Here is an 18,900-nt window from a genome sequence, read left to right as displayed (position 1 = left end):
ATCAAGAGCTGGCTTTTTTCGTCAAACCTGCGCTTTCACTTCTTCCAGCTGTGCGCCTCCGCGTTGATCCGCTGCGTCACCACGAGCGGCTTGAGTCCGAGGACACTGACTAGTCGTTACAAGAAAACCGAAAATCTCAAGACGTCCTCCGCCAACCGAAACCATCAGCCTTCATCGCTCAGTGCCATTCACCGAACTGGAATTGCGTCTGCAGGCGGTCATCCTTGTCAGCACCGACGACGATCGCGCAAGATGGGCGAGCACCCACGTTACACATCTGCTCGAGCTCCCACACCTCCGCCGGCGAAGTGTTCTTCGTGCCCTCGTCGTCCTGGTCTCCTGCTGCTCCGGCGGCGAACAAGACGGGTGCGTAGTGATCGTCGGTGCCGTGTGCATCGCGGAAGAGAGGGTGGCGCATCAGGCGCATGGCTGCTCGACGGAGCGCAGGTCCCTACAGAGCAGGAGGCAAGGTCAGGTCTCGGTTCAGTTCTCGCGAACGGGTTCTTGGACGCACCGAATTCTTCGTGAACGCATCGAGCGTCTCGTTGCGGAAATCGAGCGCCCACTGCTCGGGCGGCTTGGTCTGAGCGAAGTTGTCGCGGTAAAGAATAATGTTGCGCCAAGCGTTGCGGTACAGGTTGTGGACGGTTCCGCCGGTGCCCACGATGAGGATGTCTTCGTAGCGAAGAGGGCGGATGGCAGCGCCGATGGCGACATGGAAGTACGGGTCGCTGAGCAGGAGGAGTCAGTTCGAAGTCCGAATCGGTCGACTAAGGAGGACTGACTAGTAGGCGTTTGTCGAGATGACGGTCACAGGCGGCGAGCTCTTCGGGAACATCCAGTTTAGGACGAGGAAGACGTCGTGAATCCATTCGACCGAGGGGTTCAGCTTGGCCTCAATTCCTGCGTCTCCCAAGGCAACCTGGACTCGCTTCGCAAGCTCGGGCGACGAGTTGATCTACATCGGAAAGGGTTTCAGGGCTTTGTGGCTCGGCGGGAAGAGACGGAGAAGAAGGAGACCAGACGTACCTCGTAGTCGACGTACTTATCCGGCGTCACCCATGCTACGGGCTGCTTGATCACGCTCTTCGCCCCAGGATTGCTGGCAACCTCGACTCCCGTACCGCTGACCTCCCAGTGCGCGCCAAGGAAGACAACGCCCTTGACGCCGCGCTTCGTCGCTTCCTCTCCGACCGACTGCCAGTACCGCCCCGCCGTGCTGTCCTCGCCCAGCATCATCGTTGAACCATGCGAGCACAGAATGACCTGCGGAGCGAGGCCTGGTAAGTTGCGGTTGTGGTGAAGCCCGGAGTCGAGCCGGCGCCTCGCTCTGCGAGGGCACACCCTCGGGCTGTCTGGAGCTGTGAGCAGGGAATCACAGGTGTAGGGTGCTTTGCCATTGTAGTCTGAAGCGGTAAGTCTGGCCTGCGAAGCGTTGTAGCGAGCGCAAGCAGCGGTCCTCCGCAAGCTGCGAGGCCGCCTTCTCCCACCGGACGTCGCCCTCTCCCCCGCTCAGAGCTGAGTAAGCGTGCTAGCAAGGCGAGAACAGCCGCTGCGAGCTTAGCAGCACGCTGTCCAGTCTTCGAGGCCGCCCGCTTGAGCCGCTGGGGGCCAAAGCGTTGACCTTCCCAAGTGACGAGAGGACGGAGAAGACGATGGCAACTGATAATCATGCACTGCGAACGACATCCCAGACTCTACAGAATTCAGACGATAGGAAGCTGCAGCCAGTTCTGGTGACCCTGTCCGAAGTGGATCACGTTCGTGCCGCCAAAGTCCTCCTCGCTGCGATCCGTCGGCTCATGGTGAAGGAAGATAGCCGCGCCCTGCGTGTCGCCCGTCGCGACCTCGAAGACGATGCTCGAGCCTGGAGAGACGACGACTGCGGTTGGCCAGATCTCGACGAGGCAGTCGTAGGGTGTGTTGGGCTCGAGGTAAGAGACGTCGGTGGAAAGGTAGTTGCGGTGAGGGAGGTAGGCACGGTGGCGAGGCGAGGTCTCGTCGATCTTGCGGAGCGAGGCGCGGAGCCAGCCCTTGACCAGCGGGACAGGGTCGCCGGCCGTTCCTGCGAGGGAAAAGCAAGTCAGTCTTGCGAACGGCGAGAGATTCGAGCAAGAGTGAGGCACACCGGTGTAGAAGATCTCCTTGCCGTCCGCATCAAAGTGGCGCAGCGTAACGAACAAGTCGACATCCCTCGGTGCAGTCCCGTCCTCCCTCTTCTCGGCGCCGACGACAAGGTTCGCAAGCGGGTGTCCAGCAATCTCCGTCTCCTCGTCAAACGGAACCTTGAACTGAATCGGGTCGCTTTTGCCTAGCCCAGCAAGCTTGAGCTGCGCCGACTCAGTCGCAGGTGAGTCGAGGCGCATCGAGAGGTCGGGGTGAAGGTGGAATCTCTCGTAGCGGGTGCGCTCGATCGGCCAGGACGTCTCGGGGCGGTTCGCGAAAGTTGCTTCGGCCGCGGTCGAGTTGAAGCCCGGGTTGCCCTTGCGGACGAGGACGTTGACGGCAGGAACGCCGTTGTTCGGTCCCTTGGTCCAGCCACGGCTGTCCTTGCCCTTGAGCCATGCATCGAGGACTGCGCGCGAAATTCCGTTAGCGTCGCCGCTGTGGAGAGAACGGGCGGGCGGAGTAGTGGGCGCACAGGACTTCTGCAGTTCGACGTAGTGCGGGAGGTAGAACGGCAAGTCATGCCTTCCGCTGATGAACCAAAGCCACTTGTTCTTTGTGCCCGCCTCGAGGTACCCCATCACATTTCCGCGCAAGTGAAGCGTGTTGCCGCCGAGGTTGGCGACCGAGAGAACCGGGACCTCGATGTCGCCGAGATTGTAGACGCGGCTCGCGTGGTAGGGCTCGTCGAGGTAGCGGTTCTTGGCGTTGTCGATTGTTTGGTCGGAGCGGAGCGTGGCGAGCTTCTCGGGAGGGATGACGCCTTCGAGGCATTCGGGACCTGAAAGAGAGACGGAGGTCAGCTTCGGTTCTTCGAAGAGGACGACCCAATCTACTCACCGATAGGCTGGCCGACGAGCGAGTTGGGACCTGCAGACGCGAGTGGTGAGCACCAGGAAGCGAAAGATGGGCGTCTTGCGAGACTCACCCCAGCGACGAACCGACTTCTCGCCATTCCCGTACTGCATCGTCACGACCTGGTTGTTCCACCACTGTAGCGATCACAACTCGTCAGCGCATGCATAGGGAGAGAACAAGGGAGACAGGACGCACAAACTTGACGAACTGGTTCGAGAGGATCCCTCCTTGACGGACGCGGTCGCGGTAGTAGTCGGTCATACCTGGCCAGATCGAGTTCGTCAGCACCTCCTGAAGTCTGGGAGTAAGTAATGGATGCTAGCTTACCCTCCCAAGGAATGATGCAGGTCAAACCCTTCGGTTTGCGAGCTGCGACGCGCCATTGCGTGCCGCCGTAATACGAGATCCCCAGCAGACCAATCTTGCCCGTCGACCACGGCTGGACAGCTGCCCACTCGACGCACTCGGCGAAATCGCTCGAAGTAGACGCAGACATCGTGTCGAGGTAGCCGGGACTCGAGCCGTTTCCGCGCTCGTCGATACGGACGACAACATAGCCTTGGCTGACCCAGTACTGCGGGAGCTCGAGAACGTCAGTATGAAGCTGGCGAGTGCAGGAGAGGGACGCACGTCGGGGTGCGGCGTCTCCCAGGCGGACAAGTCGCTCTTCTGCTCGTCGGGGAGCTCCTTAAACGACTTGACGTGGAACTCGGAGTACGGGGCGTCCTTGCCGTACGGTCCCATCGTCATGATGACCGGATAGCGACGCTCCTCGAGCGGAAGGTAGACATTGGCGCGGCAGAGTCCTCCGTCCTTGAGGGGGATATCGACATTCTTGTCGAAGACGAGGTTCGCACGCCTCTCTGTCGTGCGGATGGCGTTCGAGCCGGGAATAGGGTGCGGGATAGTCATGTCTGGCTGTCGTAGCTGTTGCGAGAGAGTGGTGAGGATGAGCGTAGCGCGAGGAAAGGTCGACCGGCCCGCTCCCCTCCCACTCAGCTCCCCACCTCGCTCGCCAATGCCGCGCTACAAGCTGCGCTGAGCCTCGGACGGCTCCTTCCGTCTCCTGCTACCACCTCGACCTTGTCCCGCGGCCTCGCTTGCACCCCCTCACCCCCCTCGCATCCTCATCACCCACCCGGTCCACCTCCTCACGCACCCTCCGCGCACCGCTCAAACAGACTCGAACGCACCCGAAATGGCTGCCGCGAACCCCCTCCCTCAGATTCGCCGCGTCGTGACGACCCATGACGAGCAGGGGCAGGCAAAGGTCTGGATTGACGGAGAGGTGCCCAACATATCGCCTCGCGGCTTCACGGATGGTGTCTCGTTTGGGCTCGCGTGGACGACCGACACTTCCCCCGCGGATTGCCAGACGGTGCGCGAAGAAAGGGCGCGCTCGTTCGCTGTTTCGAAGCTGACCTTTCCCTCATTCGCAGGCGGTTGATGGCCGCACGCTCCCTATTGGCGAGCTCACAAACGACGGTGCGTTCTCCAGCGTCGCTCTTTCTGCACCGACACACCGACACGGTGTCCTACAGAGGGCTCGGTCGTCCGCTACGTCGACATGCCGCCCAAGCACCTCTCGCCAATGCACCGCACCATCTCGCTCGACTACGGCTTCGTCCTCTTTGGCCAGCTCGAACTCGTCCTCCCCGACGGATCGAGGACGCTCGTCAAGCCTGGAGATGTGGTTGTGCAGCGGGGAACGGACCATGCCTGGGAAAACCCGAGCGAGACGGAGTGGGCTCGTGAGTGCGGTCCACCTCGCTCTTGGATCACGATGACACTGACAAGCACGTGCGCGCAGGGATGGTCTACGTTCTCCTGCCTGCGAAGCCGGTCGTGATCGACGGCAAGGAGCTTCCCGCCAAGTCGATTCACTGAGGAGGAGTCGTTTTGCGGAGTAGCCCGTTCGCGTGCAGTAACAGTCTGCTCAAACCATCGTTGCAGTGCTCGCGACTATCTGAAGGAAGCGAGGAGAGCAGCAGCTGCGGCAAGCAGGACTCCTGTCGCCGTTGAGGGTCTGTGCGGACCTCGCGTGGCGCAGAGTCCGTTCGTCTCTCTTTGCCGGGTTTGCGAGGTCTAAAGGATTCAAGTGCGCCTGCTACAGCGGTACGTACATGCTTCACCAGGTATCCATCTTTCGACTCTTGCAACAGGGGGTCCCTGCCCACCCCGCCCTCTCGCCCGCTCAGCTCTCTCCCTTCCCTCTCGTCGTCGCAGTGGGGTTGGCGAGTGCCGCTGCTTCCGCCCGCCCTCGCCCAGCTTCGCTCGTGGCCCGACGCACAAGCTGACGAGTCCAGCGCTGCGAGAATGCTCGACCGGTGGATCTGCATGGGCGGCTTTGAATTGTTCTCCCGGATCCCTACCGGCGTTCTCGGCTCTGTGGACTCGAAGCCGTCAAAGGGGGCGCAGCGCCCACCTTCTCCCACACGGCACAGCGCCCCCTCCTCCTCCTCCAGCTCCAAGGGAGGGGCGACTGCTCCCCGCCTGGGGTCCCAGGTTGCTCTTGTCTCCGCTACACTCGCTCAAAGCTACTCTCTCGCCATGGACAAGCCATCCGTACAACACCTCGAGCGACACGTCCCCGAGGGCGTCCATGTGCACGACTCGTACGCCGTCGACGAGACCAACACTCCCGTGACGGTCATCGGGACGTTCGGACAAGATCCCGACGCGAAGCAGTCCATCTCGTGGAAGACCTGGGTAATCGTGTCCCTCTGCTGCCTCGCCCAGATGCAAAAGTCCATCCTTCTCCTCTCGCTCGCCTCCCTCGCGACTTTGGATATTGACTTGCTCCGCCTTACAGCACCTTCCTGGGTATCGCACCCGCTGCGAATGCCTACACCATCGCAGGCGTCCTCGGCGCCGACTCGTCGAAGCGGATCTGGATCGTCCAGGCTGTGGGAGATTCTTCCTCTTGCTCCTTCTTGCCAGTCGCTCACGCCTCGTCCTCCTACAGCAAGGCGTGCCTTCCATCGTGACTGGACCTATCATGGCGATTATCTCGGACGTCTACGGCCGTCGCTACGTGTGAGTCCCTCCGTGAACTCCGCTTTCGCGCTCCCGCTCACGCTTTCTCTCACAGCGTCCTCTTCGCCTGGCTCCTCTTTTGCGTCGGCGCCATCGTCGCCATGACCGCCAACAACGTTCGTCGCGCTCCCTTTCCCTCGCAAGCTCGCGGCTGACTCTCGTCGCTGCAGGTCAACGGTGTCATTGCCGGCCAAGCCTTGAACGGTGTCGCGGCTGGTATCTCAGGTATCATGTACGCCATTGCGTCCGAGGTCACGCCTAGCGTGTACCGCGCGTGGGTTCAGTCGGTCGTCAACTTGTGCGTTCACTTCTCCTCATCCTCCCTCTCGAGCTTTACTCACGCTGTCGACTGCACAGGGCCTCGTCGACCGCTGCTATCCTCGCTCTCATCGCCATGAGTGAGCCCGCTTGCCCCTGCATGAAGCGGCCTTTCAGTGACGCCTGCTTCCTCAGCCGCCGCTTCGCAGGCCGACGCCGTCAACGGCTGGCGCTGGGTCTTCCGCACGATGCTCCTCTTCGACGGCATCCTCCTCCTCGGATTCGGCTTCTTCTACCACGTGCGTGAACGTCCGGACTCCTTCGCAGCGGAAGCCTTGCTTACCTCCGCCCTTCGCAGCCTCCTCCCCGAACCGCAACCCGCCACACCCTTCTCCAGAAGCTCGCCTCGCTCGACTGGATCGGCTACTTCCTCCTCATTGCAGGCCTCGTCCCCCTCCTCATGGGCTTCGCCTGGTCCTCCGACTCGACTATCGGATGGCACGACCCGCACTCTTACGCTTGCGTCGCTGTTGGATTCGCGGGACTTATTGCTTGCTGCCTCTACGGTGCGTTCCGTCGACTATTCTGGATTATGGAGTAGAGCGCGTGCTGACGGCGCGAACGACGCAGAGTGGAAGGGCACCAAGACCGGATTCCTCGACCACCGCCTGTTCCAGCATGGCCGCAACTTCCCGCTCTCGCTCTTCCTCATTGCGGTGGAGGGCAGTCTCTTCTACCTCGTCAACAACATCTACGTGTGTCCCGCTCCTCCGCCTCACCTGCACCCAAACTGACTTCTCCTCCTCAGTCCTCGGAGGTCAACGGTCTCTGGGCGATGCCAGGCACCATGAACGCCTCAGCCCGCCTCCTCCCCTTTTTCCTCGTCATCTTCGCCGTCGCACCAGTCATGTCGTGGTACGTCACCAAGTACAAGGACCTCAAGTGGCCCCTCTGCGTCGGGTTCTTGTGCTTCGCGGTCGCGACGATTGGGTTTGCGATGTCTGGCACGAACGGAAACATGGCGACTGCTTTGTGAGTACCGTCGTTCTCTCACTCCAGGTTGACGGAGCTAATGTAGGCTCGCATCGCAGCAACGCCATCGGCGGTATCGGCTTCACCGCTCCCCTCACCCTCCTCATCACGCTCGTCCAGCTCTCGACTCCCCCTCTCTTCATCGGTATCGCTTCGGCGCTCACCATCTCGGTCCGCACGCTCGGCGGTGTCGTCGGCTACGCCATCGCAGAGGCTATCTACGGCTCGTTCACCAACACCCAGATCCCCGAGAACATCCGTACGTTCTTCCGCTCTTCTCCTCTCGCTGAGCATATCCTGATGAAGACCCGCGCAACCTCGCAGTCAAGGCCGTCATCCCGATGGGCTTCAACCCGCAATACCTCGGCCCTCTCATCGGCTTCCTCATGAGCGGCCAAGGCCTCGCCGCGATCCCCAACATCACCGGTCCCATGATCGGTGCTGCCTCCGCCGCCCTAAAGGAGACCCAAGCCCACGCGTACAAGATCGTCTGGTTCGCTTTTTTGCCGGGCTCCGTCCTCGCCGCTATCGGCTGCGCAATGTTCCATAACCCGAAGGAGAGGATGAACTGGGTTACGGACGCTCCGCTCGACACGAAGAAAATTGGAGCGCACCACGACCGCGAGGCGCACGCTGATTCGGAGTGGTCGGCGGAGCAGGAGAAGGTTGCGGTTTGAGCGGGGTTGTCCTGCAGTCTCGGGTTGTTATGGAAGTAAGGGTCATAATGTCGTGCTTGTTCTGTATTCTTATGTCGTCCGTCATCTCCAGCTGTCACAGCGAGCAGAAAGACCAAGCGGTAAAGGCGGAGGAAGCTGGTCGGGCGCCGAGTGAGGCGGACTGTGGCTCGCGAGCCGTTCGTAGATCTTGGCACAGCAGCGATCGCTATGGAGCGCGCGCTCGCCAGGTATAGAAGGCTTGACGGAGAGAAAGCAAGGGCCAGCAGAGCGAAGAGAGCAAAAGAGAGCGTAGAGGGCTGGCACAATCCGGTCTGCCAAGGCGAGAGGGCGCTCAGCGTACTGGAGTTGCCCGGTCAAAGGAGCACAGGTACACCAGCAAAGGAAAGCGCTGCAGGGATATGAGGCTAAGATCCGGGGTCGCGGGAGAGGGGACGAGGAGGATAAGTGCTGACTCTGGCGTTCACCTGCGACCCTGGGCAGCGACAACACGTCCCGCTCCTCGGCAAGTCGTCTCCCAGCCCTTCGCTGGCCGTGTACGGCGTATCCAACTTGTGGTCAGCAAATGTGAGGAGGAGAGGGTGGATGAGAGTGGGATCAGCGAGCAACAGTAGCGTCGAGTCTGACCGGTCTAGCACTCCGTTGCCGTGGCACAGCAAGCGCAATCGTCAGTTAGCAGCGAGCGGCTTGAGGATGAGCCGTCCTCGCTCGTTCTCCTCATCGCTTTCATCGCTCAGACACCTCGCTCGTCATGCAAGCCTCAGACCGGCGGAGATTCACCGCGCCCGATGGTGCATCAGCTCTCAAGTACCGGCAGGACTCTTCACCCGCCGCCCGAGTGCCATCCAGCTCGCGACGAGACGGCCGTCTTGCGGCTCAGGTTCGACCCATCTGTGCGTTCTCTCGGCGCTTAGAGCCGCTTGTTGCTATTCAGAAGGACTGATGAACCTCTCACACACAGTCCTGCAACCCGGCTTGGTCACGGAAGCAGCAGGGTCAGCCTACATCGAGGCAGGACGGACGAAGGTGCTGTGCGCAGTGTGCGTGCGCCCTTCCTGCTCGCTCAAACGACAGCTGACGTGCTCGAACGACAGCTATGGACCGAAACCTACGCCCCCAAGCGCGCCATTCAACCCCAAAGCCCGCTTGAACGTCGAGATCAAGTTCGCGCCTTTCGCATCCGGCGTGCGACGATTCGTTCCGGGCAAGGTGCGCTGCAATCTTCAGAACTCGCCACATCTCTGGCTTACACGGACGCGCGCAGGACACTGAAGCGACGGGCCTCGCAGCCGTCCTCCAACAATCGCTCCTCCCCTCTCTCCTGCTCGAAACCCTCCCGAAATCGCAGATCGACTTGTTCGTGACGGTGCTAGAGTCGGATGGGTGGGACAACGACCTGTCCATGTGCGTCGATGATTTGCTCTTCCTTTCGCCAGGCTGAGCTGACGAGTATTGTCGCAGAGGAGTCACGGCTGCGTCCGTCGCCCTAGCCGAAGCAGGCATCCCAATGCGCGGCCTCGTAACAGCCTGTTCAGCTGTTCGTCCCCATTCCCCTCCTTTGTCCTTCTTTCCTCGCCTTGCTGACGCCTCGAACGCAGGCCCTCCTCCCCGCTCCCAACTCCAAATCCGCCATCCTCGATCCGACGCGTGACGAAGCGCGCGACTCGTCTGCGTTCGTCTCGCTCGCTTGTATGCCGGCGCTTGGGACCGTCACGAATATTCGCCTGAGCGGGGCGGTCGAGCCTGATGCTCTGACAGACGTGCGTTCGTTCCTCTTCTCTCGCGTCGCGAGAGACGAGCTGATGATGGTTGGTGCGTGTGCAGACACTGGCGAAGGCACATGAGGTCTGTACGCTGTTGCATGGGGTGGCGAAGCAGGCGCTGCTGGATAGCGCGCGGAGAAGTCGTACCGACGAGTAGCTTGCAACTCATTCCCTCGTCTTGCTGCGAGATCGTGTGAGAGGATGCGATGCGAGGTTACGACTAGAAAGAAAAGGCTACAAGCCCCTCCCGCCTCGCCTCCTTCCTCAGAAAACTCCTCAGCCAAACCCTCTCCCGCCCGCAAAACGAGCGAGCGAGGGAAACCGCAAGACCAAATCCTCGTCATCCCCATCCCTTCTCCTTCTGCAGCACGAGCGGTTCCGCCGAGGCAGGACCAGAGCGTGTGAGGGGAGGAAGGGGAGGGGTCGGAAGTATCTGATTCTTTGTGTGGTGGGGAGTCATCATTGGAGTCTCGAGGGGCGGGCGAGGCGGGTTGAGAGAGGAGGGAGAAGAACGACGAGAGGGAACAGGCGGTGCAGGAGGGAGGTGAAGAGCGCGATTACTTGTCCGCCAACCTGTCCATCCATCTCGTCAGCTTGTCGCGAGCAAATGGGAGAGACGGGCAAACGCACCTCTTTGCAATCTGCTCCTTCTGCGCATGCAAAGCAGCAACCTTGTCATCCTTCGACGCGTTGTGCGCCATGTGCGCTTGGTTGAAGGGGTTTTGCGGGGACTGCACGACGACCACCGTCAGTGTCAGTGAGCGAGAAAAAGAGAATGGTGTAATGGAGGGGACGAGCCTTCTTGAAGGCTTCGAAGAGCTTGTCATCTGTTGAGAAGAGGCGGAGTCAGCGGGGACAGAGTGAGGAGGAGGGGAGGGGAAGGGAGACGGACGGTATTGGTTCAGCCGCAGGCCAGGGTGCTCCTTCTTGAGAATCGGCAGCTGCTCCTCCTGTGCACGAAGTGGGCGGTCAGAAGCTGTATGAGTGAGAAAGAAGTCGGTTTAGGGCGAACCTTGTACGCCTCAAACTGGCGACAAGCGATCCGCAAGTCAGTCAGCGCTCGTCCTGCGAGAGACCGGGAAAAGAACACGCACCGCCGCCTTGAAGCGCCTCTCGGGGTGCGTCTCGATCTTGGCAGCCTGCGAACCGACCGAAGCCTTGTCGCTCTTTGCGTTGACGAGGCTGAGCGCATCGAGCGCGTCGTCCTGCGCAACGGGGGGAGTCAACTCGCCTGCGCTCATCGGAAGAAGAGACCGCAACGCACGATACCGGAAGCACTGAACGAAGCGCTGTCTGACAGCCCCGAGTCGAACGACGGGATCGCAGGAGCCTTTGGAGGAGCAGCCTTCTTTGCGCCTGCCTTAGGCGCAGCTTTGGGCTTGGAAGGCAAAGAGGCTTCTTCTTCGGCGAGGAGGCGCTCGCGTTCGGCTTTCTTTGCTGTGAGTCCGGCAAGGAGGGTTTAGTCGCCCGTGTGAGAGTGCAGGGAAGAGGGGAGACGTACCTCGCGCAGCCTCTGCAGCAGCAGCCTTGTCCTCCTTGGAAGACTTGCCCTTCCTGTGCGCACGATACCTCCGTGAGCCTCTTTCAGCGGAACGAACTGCGTCGAAGGTGGAACTCACGCTCCCTTCTCCCACTTCTCCGCCTCCTTCGCCTCGTTGTCGGCAGCCTGCTTCGCGGCCTTTGCGTTCGCTGCCTCTTCCTTGCGGGCCTGCGAGCGGTGGATGTTGGGTCAGTCGAGTCGAAGAGGGTCGAAAGGGGGTGAGAGAGGGGGCCTCACACGTCCTGCAACGGCCTTGGCGTTCTGCTTGGGCTGCGAGAAGAGTGGCAGTGAAGTAGAACATGTCAGGCGAGAGCAGGAGGCGTTGTAGCGAGGTCGAGCGTCGTCGAGTGATGAGGATGGTTCGGAGGCGAGTGTGGTCGAGCAGGGTCAGCTCCGAGCGTGCGACTTGCGCGACTGGGTGCAGTGAATGAGTGCGCTTACAGCCATTGTGTCCTTGTGCGAGCCTATGCGAGTGCTGGCGAGGAGCGAGGGTGCTGTATCGATGAGGAAGACCAACGTCTCCTCTCGTCCTCACGCCCTTCACTCTCATTCTCCCACACACAGACTGAAGCAGCGATGGCATCGACACAGAGACGCACGTCGACCGCAGCAGAGGTGCGCAACTCCCGTCCTCGCTCGTCTCGTCCTTCGCCGGCCCCACTGCGTCATTCCCGCTCACCTCCATGCACTCCGACACAGGCCAGGACCTCGTTCCGCCGCTCGTCGAGGACCGCGAGGGGATCTGTCTCGGAGGTTGGGAGGCGCAGCGAGTCGGGACGCTTGCAGTTCACCCGCACGCAGGACGACACGAACCTCCCCTCGGCCGCAAAGAAGGACATGGCCAACTACCTCGGTCGCCTCGAGAAGCAGTTCACCCTCACCCCGCAGCGCATGCGCATGTCCGTCCGACTGTTCTCGCCGGGAGTCACCCGTGTGACCGATGGCTGACCGAACTTCACGTCTCGCGACAGGATCGTCGACTCGTTCGTCGAGGTCCTCGAGCGCGGCCTCGAGAAGCCCGAGCAGGAGGTGGTGAGTCCCGCATGCTCCTTCAACGACGCGACGCGCGAGGACGAGAACCTGACCCTTTGATACCTGCAGCCCATGCTCCCGACCTTCGTTTTCGGCTGGCCCACCGGCAAGGAGAAGGGCTCGTACCTTGCTGTCGACCTTGGCGGCACGAACCTCCGCGTGTGCCACGTCGAGCTCGAGGGAGACGGCAAGTTCGAGGTGACGCAGACCAAGTACCGACTGTTCGTCCCTTTCCCTTCCTGTCCTTTCGCTCGCTTGCTGACGAGTAGTCGTACGCAGGACGGAGGAGCAGAAGCAGGGAGATGCGCAGGACTTGTTCGACTTCTGCGCAGAGTGCCTTGGGAACTTTGTTACGGACCACTTCGGCGACGAGGATGGGAAAGTCGAGTTGGACGAGCCTATCCCGGTCGGATTTACCTTCAGCTACCCTTGCCTGTGCGTACGACCCCCTTTCACGACTTGTGGCGGAACTAATGGGATGAGGTGCGCAGGCAAGAGAAGATCGACCACGGCGTCTTGATCCGCTGGACGAAAGGCTTTGGTGCGCCCGGCGCAGAAGGCAAAGACTGCGCCGCCTTGTTCAGGCAAGGCCTCGAGAAATACGTGCGCCGCTCCCCTCTCCCCCCTTCTCCCACTTATTCCCCCTTCCTTCGCGAGCAGAAGGTCCCAGTCGACCTCGTCGCCCTGATCAACGACACGACCGGTACCCTCATCGCCTCTTCTTACGTCGACCAGGCTACCCGCGCCGGAATCATCTTCGGAACGGGCTGCAACGCGGCGTACATGGAGAAGATTGGGAACATTCCCAAGATCAAGGATTTGGGTTTGCCTGAGGATGCGCAGGTGCGTTCGCTTACCCGACGTGAGTGGCGGGAGCTCAGGCTGATGGAAGGACTGCGCGCAGATGGCCATCAACTGCGAATGGGGCGCCTTCGACTCGACGACTCACGAACACCTCCCTCGCACCTCATACGACATCCACATCGACGAGACCTCGAACAAGCCTGGCGAGCAGGCGTTCGAGAAGATGATCGCGGGGTTGTACCTCGGAGAGATCTTCCGGCTCGTCATGTGCGAGTTGATTGATGAGGGGATCCTTTTCTTGGGTCAGGAGACGTACAAGGTTGAGAAGCAGTGAGTCGCGCTACGTGACTTCGCGAGGGTGTGGAGAGCTGACAACTGGTCGCTCGCAGCTACGTCTTCGACACGGCTTTCCTCTCGCTCATCGAGTCGTGCGTTTCCTTCGCCTTCCTCCACCTCTGATGCACGGTCTGACGGCCCCTCACACGCCCGCAGAGACACCACCGACGAACTCCTCACCGTCACCGGCCTCTTCGCGCACTTCTTCTCCCTCGACACGACCATCGCTGAACGCCAATTCATGCGCCGCCTCGCCGTCCTAATCGGCACTCGCGCCGCGCGTCTCTCGGCATGCGGAATCGCAGCGATCGTCTCGAAGCAGGGATTGCTGGACGAGGCGTATGACCCGGCTAAGACTATCGGGATTGCGACGGATGGGTCGTTGTACAACGTGCGTCCACGCGCCCTTGACTGAAGGCGGGGAGAATGCTCACACGAGTGCTCGAATCTGCAGAAATACCCCAAGTTCCCGCAGAGGCTCGAGGAGGGCCTTGTCGACATCTTTGGCGAGAAGGGCCGGTGCGTTTCCTCCTCTTGCGCTTTCGAATCTGGCGTGCGAGCTAACGAGTACGTCGGGCAGGTCAATCAAGACGTACCATGCCGAGGACGGATCGGGTGTCGGTGCTGCTGTCATCGCCGGTTCGCTCGACTCCCTCTGATCCCCGCGACGGACGAACGCTAATCCCGCCGTTTCGCAGCGATGACCAAGGAACGCAAAGCAAAGGGCTTCGCCGCACACGTCTAGACCTTCTGTCCCCTCCTTCACTCCTCTCGTTCTCCCACCTCGCGCCCCCTTCCCGCCGTTGGACACCCTGTACAGAGCCAGACTCAGAGACCTCGCTTGCTTGGGACTTCGGAGCACTCGCAGAAATCAAAAGTAGATCATCCTTCCCTCTCGCAAACAAGGAAAGAAGAGAGGCCGTGTTGCGAAGGCAGTCTAATACACGGGTCCGTGTCCAGGGACCTTGCTCAGCTCTTCGCAGTGCGGAAGCTGCTCGCAAGAGCGTCAGCGCCCAATGTAGAGACAAGGAGGAGCGAGAGACGCACCTTCTGAGCGAGGATCTTCGCTATACGGTCATGGTCCGTTCCAAATCCGAGGAAGCCTCTTGCGCGTTCCAGTTGGTCGTTCCGGTCGTTCAGCTGCGAGCAGCCGTTGTAGTCGTGAGCGAGGTGCTGTGAACGAACGGAGAAGGAAGCGCACCTCGAGTCGGCAATACGTCTGCAGCCTGTTCACCCACGACCGCTCGACCGTCCGCTCAAAGCTGAGCATGTCGTGCGGAAGCTTGACAGGCTTGCTTTTCTTCTCCTTCTCCTTCGACGCACCGCCTCCCTCCGCAACAGGTTCCGCCGTCGCGCTCGACCGTCGCAAGTGGTCGACCAGATCCCGTCTGTACTGCGCTGAGCCAGGCTGATGTGACGAAGTGAAGCCGAGGGAGGGGTTGGCTGAGAGGAACGATTCGTAGAGCGGATGTTGGGCGAATTGGTCCGGCGAGACGTAGTACTTGACGCCGCTTGCGGTCGATCGAGGAACGGAGAAGTGGTTCGTCTTGTCGAAGCTGAAGTTGGGGGGAGCGGGTGTCGACGAGCCGAAGAACGAGGGGAGCTGGGAGAGGAGCGAGAAGGCGAAGAGGAAGAGGAGAGGGGCGATTTGGAGCCACATCGAAGTCGGGGTTTGTTGCTGGCCTTGACCGCCGGCTCTTCGAGGCATCCCACCGCCCATCGAGCCCATCCGTACGCCTCCGGGCCCGTAAAACTGGAAGCTCGTCCCGCCGAACGGTCCGCCGCCGAACGGTCCTCCTCCGAAAGGCGACCCGCCGAACCCTCCGCCTCCCTGTCCGAAGAACATCCGGAACAAGTCTTCGGGCGAGATCTCCTCGCCGCCGAACCCGCCGCCTTGGAAGCCTGCTGCTGACGGTCCTCGCGCGAATCCACCGCCTCCTCCGCCTCCGCCGCCGCCGCGAGAATCGGGGTCTCCGCCTGTCTGGTCGTAGATTGCTCGCTTGTTCGAGTCGCTTAGTACTTGAAAGGCCTTCGACACCACTGTAAAGCACGAGAAAGGTCAGCGCGGGAAGAAGGGAGATGTGAGCGGAAGGAACGCACTCTTGAAGGCTTCTTCGGCGCCGGGCGCGAGGTTCTTGTCTGGATGCAGGCCTGTAGACAGGAGTGTAAGTACGTCACAAAGTCCGTGTCATCGAGGGCAAACGGACCGAGAGCGAGCTGTTGCGGCAGGAGAAGATTAGCGAAACGGTCGCAGGAGGTACTGAAGAGAGCCCCGACGCACCTTTCGATACGCCTTCTTGATCTGACCGTCCGAGCAGCTCTTCTCCAGCTCTAGAATCTCGTAGTATGCCGTCACCCGACACGCCTTGACCCGCTTCACCATCGCCAACTGCGCCGAGGTGTACTCGCCTCCGCCGCCATCACCTGCTGCCGCGCCCGAAGTCTCCGCCTTGGCCTTTCCAGCCCGCTGCGATGTCGACCCGCTCGTCTGACCGGCCGAAGTTGCGGATGTCGACGCGGTGGATGACCCTGAGGCGGCAGTCCCGTTCCCCGACCCGCCGCCGCGCTGGAGCTGCTCCGCCTTGGCGAGGAGTGCGGCAGCCTCGGGACTCGCCTCGAGCGCGATGCTCTTCTTTGCGAACCTGATTGCCGAGTCGTACTGTCCCGCCTCGAGTTTCCCCCGTGCGATGGCGAGGGCTCGCTGCGCCTCGTCGCGGTTGGCGACCATGGACAGGCAGTAGCTGTGTAGTCACTGATCGTGCTAACCAAGCACTCCAAGCAACAGCGAGAGCTCAGCGTGAGAATGACCTGGTCCAAGGAGACCCGACCGGGTTGGCAGCGAACTGTTCACTGCCCGGGCGATGCTGGGGCATGTCGCTGACGTGCACCGTCCTGCTCTTCACTGCGATACAATGCTACAACGACTGGAACCGCCCCGCCCTTTCAGCGAGCGATGAGGCCTCTTCCTCGTCTCTCTCCTCCCCACGCGACACGTCGCCCGCACAATCCCCCTCGCTGAGACGAAGGACGAGCAGGCGCAGCGAGTGAGTACGAGCAGTAACGTCTTCGCTGAGACGGAGCTGACGGTCGCTTGACAGCTTCTCGCCTCGCTTGACAACGACCCGTCCGGCACTTCCTTTCCTTGCAACAGAGACGGCCTCGTCGAAGAAGGAGGACGGCGAAGGTGTAGAGGTGGAGGAAACGACGAAGCAGGCGGGAGGTAAATCGGACAGACCGCTCGACACGGGAAGAATACCCTCTCCTCCCTCGAATCGCTCTCCCGCCGCTCCGCCGCCGTTTGCGCCTACCGAGCCCGCCACACCCAGCTCAACTCGTCAGCCAAAGCGGCGCACCGCATCCGTCGCCTCTCGCTGCTCATCCGTCTCGTCGTCAGTCGCAAGCGTCGGCTTCCATCCCCTCCCGGCAGCTCTCGCGCCGGTCGTCCAGTCCGCCACAGACGACACGAGCCTTCCCCATGCGTCTTCGGCACCTCCCCCGTCTGTAGCGACGAGTCAGATCGGGCTCGGACGTCCACCCAGCGCTCCCTCCAGCCGGATCACCGCCTCCCCAGCCTCTCCCTCTCCTCGCTCAGCATCGACGACCTCAGCAGCCTCGACTCCAAGCAGGTCCTTCAGCCTACCCTTCCGCAGGCGAAAAGTCTCGACACCGGTGTCGGAGAAGGAGAACGATTTGCCTGCGATGGAACGGTTGAGGTCCTTTAGCGTTCAGAAGAAGTAGAGGGGGTTCGTAGATTGTGCATAAGTAGATGTTGTATCTGTTTGTACCACAACTGGGAGGAGTCTGCGATTTGAGACCGCTTGAAGAGCCCGACGAGGAGGTCAGTGGAAGGTTGGTCTCCACCACCTCCGCTCAGTTGCCGCTTGCTGCTGCTGAAGCATCGCTAGACCTTTCTCCGCGTCTCTGAACTCGTTCTGCGCCGCTTGCACCGTCCTCCCAGCTTCACATCGTGAGTTGCTCCGCTTCATCTCTCGGACGATCTGCTGGGTTCTATAGCAGGAAGGGACGCGCGTAGACCGTGGCGCATCCGCTCAAACGCTTGAGCAGTCGCACTAACACTCCTTACCGCCCAGCCAAACCCGCCAGCCCTTCCCGCTCACCTCATTTGCACCCTCTCGCTATCTCCTTCGCCTTCGATCCGCCCGCCTTCCTTCACCCGCCTACCTAACCCACCATGCCCCGCCCAATTTGCTTCTTCGACGTCTCGATCGGCCAAACCCCCGCCGGTCGAATCAAGATGGAATTGTTCGACGACATCTGTCCCAAGTGCGCCTTCACCTCCCCTCCTTCCTCCGATGCGGCTAACGGTAGAGGGATGAACAGGACAGCAGAAAACTTTCGACAGTTCTGCACGGGCGAGTTCAGGGAGAACAGCTTGCCTGTTGGGTACAAGAACAGCATCTTTCACCGGTTTGTTCCTCGCTCTCCCTCTTCTCGCCGCTCGCCCGCTCACCTCGAGGTGGTACGCAGCGTGATCCCTCACTTCATGATCCAAGGAGGAGACTTTATCAATGGCGACGGGACGGGGAGTCAGAGTATCTACGGCGCCAAGTTCGCAGACGAGAACTTTGAGGTGGCGCACGACCAGGCCGGGTTGCTGAGTATGGTGCATCCCCTCTCCTCCTTTCCTCCTTTCCTCCCTCTCACCCATGCACTCAACCGCGCGCACAGGCCAACTCGGGCCCACACACGAACGGCTGCCAATTCTTCATCACGACCGAGCCCGCCCCATTCCTCGACGGGAAGCACACGGTCTTTGGCAAGGTGTTGGGACAGGACAGTATGCTTGTCGTGAGGAAGATTGAGAACATCGCGACGGGGCCGAACAATAGGCCCAAGTTGCAGTGCACGATCACCGGTGCGCGAGCGTTTCTCTCTACGGAGCGCGGAAGGGAGCGTGGTGCTGACTGATGGGTCTTGTGGTGCGCAGAGTGTGGCGAGTTGTAGGGACTGGCAGACGACGCATCGTAGGCATGGGCATACCCGAAACTGTTGTTCGATCGTTGCTGCGTGCGAGCGAGAGCCCCTTGCAAGTGTCTCCTTCAACTGAGCAAGAGAGTTTTATCGTCGAGCGGATGGATAAGCAGCCCAGGGCAGGCTCGCATCGGCGGGAGAGGAGAACGTGAGGGCGCAAGCGAATTACAAGAGCAAGTCATTCATGAGCCGGAAAACATCCGGCCTGGATAGACAATGCCATCGTAGGTTGCTGAAGCTGCTAGCGGCGTGGTTTGGCGAGATCGCAGAAGGACAGCCGCTCGACAATCCGGTCAAAGTGATTGGGCGAAGCGGCGACGGAGGATTGGCGAAAGACGAGCGTTCCGAGGGCGTGCACCGCGAGCATCCAGCTCGTCGACGCCTGTACACGGTGCGCCACTGCTTCGAT

At 61.1% G+C, this 18,900-nt stretch overlaps 10 protein-coding genes across 10 annotated transcripts; 6 read left to right on the top strand and 4 right to left on the bottom strand.

Annotated features, from left to right (window-relative positions):
- Window positions 1-178: 178 nt before the first annotated feature.
- RHTO_06078 (aromatic ring-opening dioxygenase family protein) lies at window positions 179-1,239 on the bottom strand (the record flags this gene model as incomplete). The annotated part of the gene is made up of 5 exons (XM_016419739.1): window positions 179-208; window positions 269-451; window positions 515-731; window positions 786-958; window positions 1,030-1,239. 5 exons carry the CDS (start codon window positions 1,237-1,239, stop codon window positions 179-181), a joined length of 813 nt encoding a protein of 270 aa, XP_016275193.1.
- A 467-nt stretch (window positions 1,240-1,706) lies between these two features.
- Window positions 1,707-3,936, bottom strand: RHTO_06077 (x-pro dipeptidyl-peptidase (s15 family) protein; the record flags this gene model as incomplete). The annotated part of the gene is made up of 8 exons (XM_016419738.1): window positions 1,707-2,065; window positions 2,129-2,575; window positions 2,642-2,947; window positions 3,007-3,036; window positions 3,095-3,158; window positions 3,220-3,287; window positions 3,352-3,598; window positions 3,655-3,936. The coding sequence occupies 8 exons, from the start codon at window positions 3,934-3,936 to the stop codon at window positions 1,707-1,709; spliced, it is 1,803 nt and encodes a 600-aa protein (XP_016275192.1).
- A 286-nt stretch (window positions 3,937-4,222) lies between these two features.
- Window positions 4,223-4,911, top strand: RHTO_06076 (cupin domain containing protein; the record flags this gene model as incomplete). The annotated part of the gene is made up of 4 exons (XM_016419737.1): window positions 4,223-4,402; window positions 4,464-4,509; window positions 4,566-4,775; window positions 4,835-4,911. The coding sequence occupies 4 exons, from the start codon at window positions 4,223-4,225 to the stop codon at window positions 4,909-4,911; spliced, it is 513 nt and encodes a 170-aa protein (XP_016275191.1).
- A 663-nt stretch (window positions 4,912-5,574) lies between these two features.
- On the top strand, window positions 5,575-8,027 carry RHTO_06075 (MFS transporter, Sugar transporter; the record flags this gene model as incomplete). Its single annotated transcript, XM_016419736.1, has 12 exons — window positions 5,575-5,771; window positions 5,837-5,930; window positions 5,990-6,060; window positions 6,116-6,176; window positions 6,231-6,358; window positions 6,418-6,458; window positions 6,514-6,617; window positions 6,677-6,884; window positions 6,949-7,073; window positions 7,127-7,350; window positions 7,410-7,609; window positions 7,675-8,027. The coding sequence occupies 12 exons, from the start codon at window positions 5,575-5,577 to the stop codon at window positions 8,025-8,027; spliced, it is 1,806 nt and encodes a 601-aa protein (XP_016275190.1).
- A 748-nt stretch (window positions 8,028-8,775) lies between these two features.
- On the top strand, window positions 8,776-9,944 carry RHTO_06074 (exosome complex component MTR3; the record flags this gene model as incomplete). The annotated part of the gene is made up of 7 exons (XM_016419735.1): window positions 8,776-8,917; window positions 8,986-9,064; window positions 9,119-9,233; window positions 9,289-9,428; window positions 9,486-9,561; window positions 9,623-9,784; window positions 9,849-9,944. The coding sequence occupies 7 exons, from the start codon at window positions 8,776-8,778 to the stop codon at window positions 9,942-9,944; spliced, it is 810 nt and encodes a 269-aa protein (XP_016275189.1).
- Window positions 9,945-10,344: 400 nt separating this feature from the next.
- Window positions 10,345-11,774, bottom strand: RHTO_06073 (protein of unknown function DUF1014 family; the record flags this gene model as incomplete). The annotated part of the gene is made up of 11 exons (XM_016419734.1): window positions 10,345-10,360; window positions 10,418-10,493; window positions 10,582-10,614; window positions 10,680-10,737; window positions 10,800-10,814; window positions 10,882-10,992; window positions 11,052-11,224; window positions 11,289-11,341; window positions 11,407-11,495; window positions 11,565-11,597; window positions 11,769-11,774. The coding sequence occupies 11 exons, from the start codon at window positions 11,772-11,774 to the stop codon at window positions 10,345-10,347; spliced, it is 663 nt and encodes a 220-aa protein (XP_016275188.1).
- A 129-nt stretch (window positions 11,775-11,903) lies between these two features.
- On the top strand, window positions 11,904-14,244 carry RHTO_06072 (hexokinase; the record flags this gene model as incomplete). The annotated part of the gene is made up of 13 exons (XM_016419733.1): window positions 11,904-11,942; window positions 12,027-12,226; window positions 12,299-12,359; window positions 12,429-12,580; window positions 12,639-12,794; window positions 12,851-12,962; window positions 13,020-13,202; window positions 13,264-13,493; window positions 13,553-13,591; window positions 13,656-13,890; window positions 13,954-14,018; window positions 14,080-14,138; window positions 14,198-14,244. 13 exons carry the CDS (start codon window positions 11,904-11,906, stop codon window positions 14,242-14,244), a joined length of 1,578 nt encoding a protein of 525 aa, XP_016275187.1.
- A 192-nt stretch (window positions 14,245-14,436) lies between these two features.
- On the bottom strand, window positions 14,437-16,227 carry RHTO_06071 (DnaJ family protein; the record flags this gene model as incomplete). Its single annotated transcript, XM_016419732.1, has 6 exons — window positions 14,437-14,490; window positions 14,547-14,672; window positions 14,701-15,539; window positions 15,600-15,650; window positions 15,707-15,716; window positions 15,781-16,227. The coding sequence occupies 6 exons, from the start codon at window positions 16,225-16,227 to the stop codon at window positions 14,437-14,439; spliced, it is 1,527 nt and encodes a 508-aa protein (XP_016275186.1).
- Window positions 16,228-16,370: 143 nt separating this feature from the next.
- RHTO_06070 (uncharacterized protein) lies at window positions 16,371-17,237 on the top strand (the record flags this gene model as incomplete). Its single annotated transcript, XM_016419731.1, has 2 exons — window positions 16,371-16,543; window positions 16,598-17,237. 2 exons carry the CDS (start codon window positions 16,371-16,373, stop codon window positions 17,235-17,237), a joined length of 813 nt encoding a protein of 270 aa, XP_016275185.1.
- A 454-nt stretch (window positions 17,238-17,691) lies between these two features.
- RHTO_06069 (peptidyl-prolyl isomerase H) lies at window positions 17,692-18,464 on the top strand (the record flags this gene model as incomplete). Its single annotated transcript, XM_016419730.1, has 5 exons — window positions 17,692-17,783; window positions 17,841-17,927; window positions 17,988-18,123; window positions 18,189-18,375; window positions 18,448-18,464. 5 exons carry the CDS (start codon window positions 17,692-17,694, stop codon window positions 18,462-18,464), a joined length of 519 nt encoding a protein of 172 aa, XP_016275184.1.
- Between the last annotated feature and the right edge of the window lie 436 nt (window positions 18,465-18,900).

The sequence above is a fragment of the Rhodotorula toruloides genome, assembly GCF_000320785.1.
Source record: "Rhodotorula toruloides NP11 unplaced genomic scaffold Scaffold4, whole genome shotgun sequence".
NCBI classification, from domain to species: Eukaryota; Fungi; Basidiomycota; class Microbotryomycetes; order Sporidiobolales; family Sporidiobolaceae; genus Rhodotorula; species Rhodotorula toruloides.
Note: the sequence above shows the minus strand (reverse complement) of the source record. Positions and strands in the feature narration are given on the sequence as shown.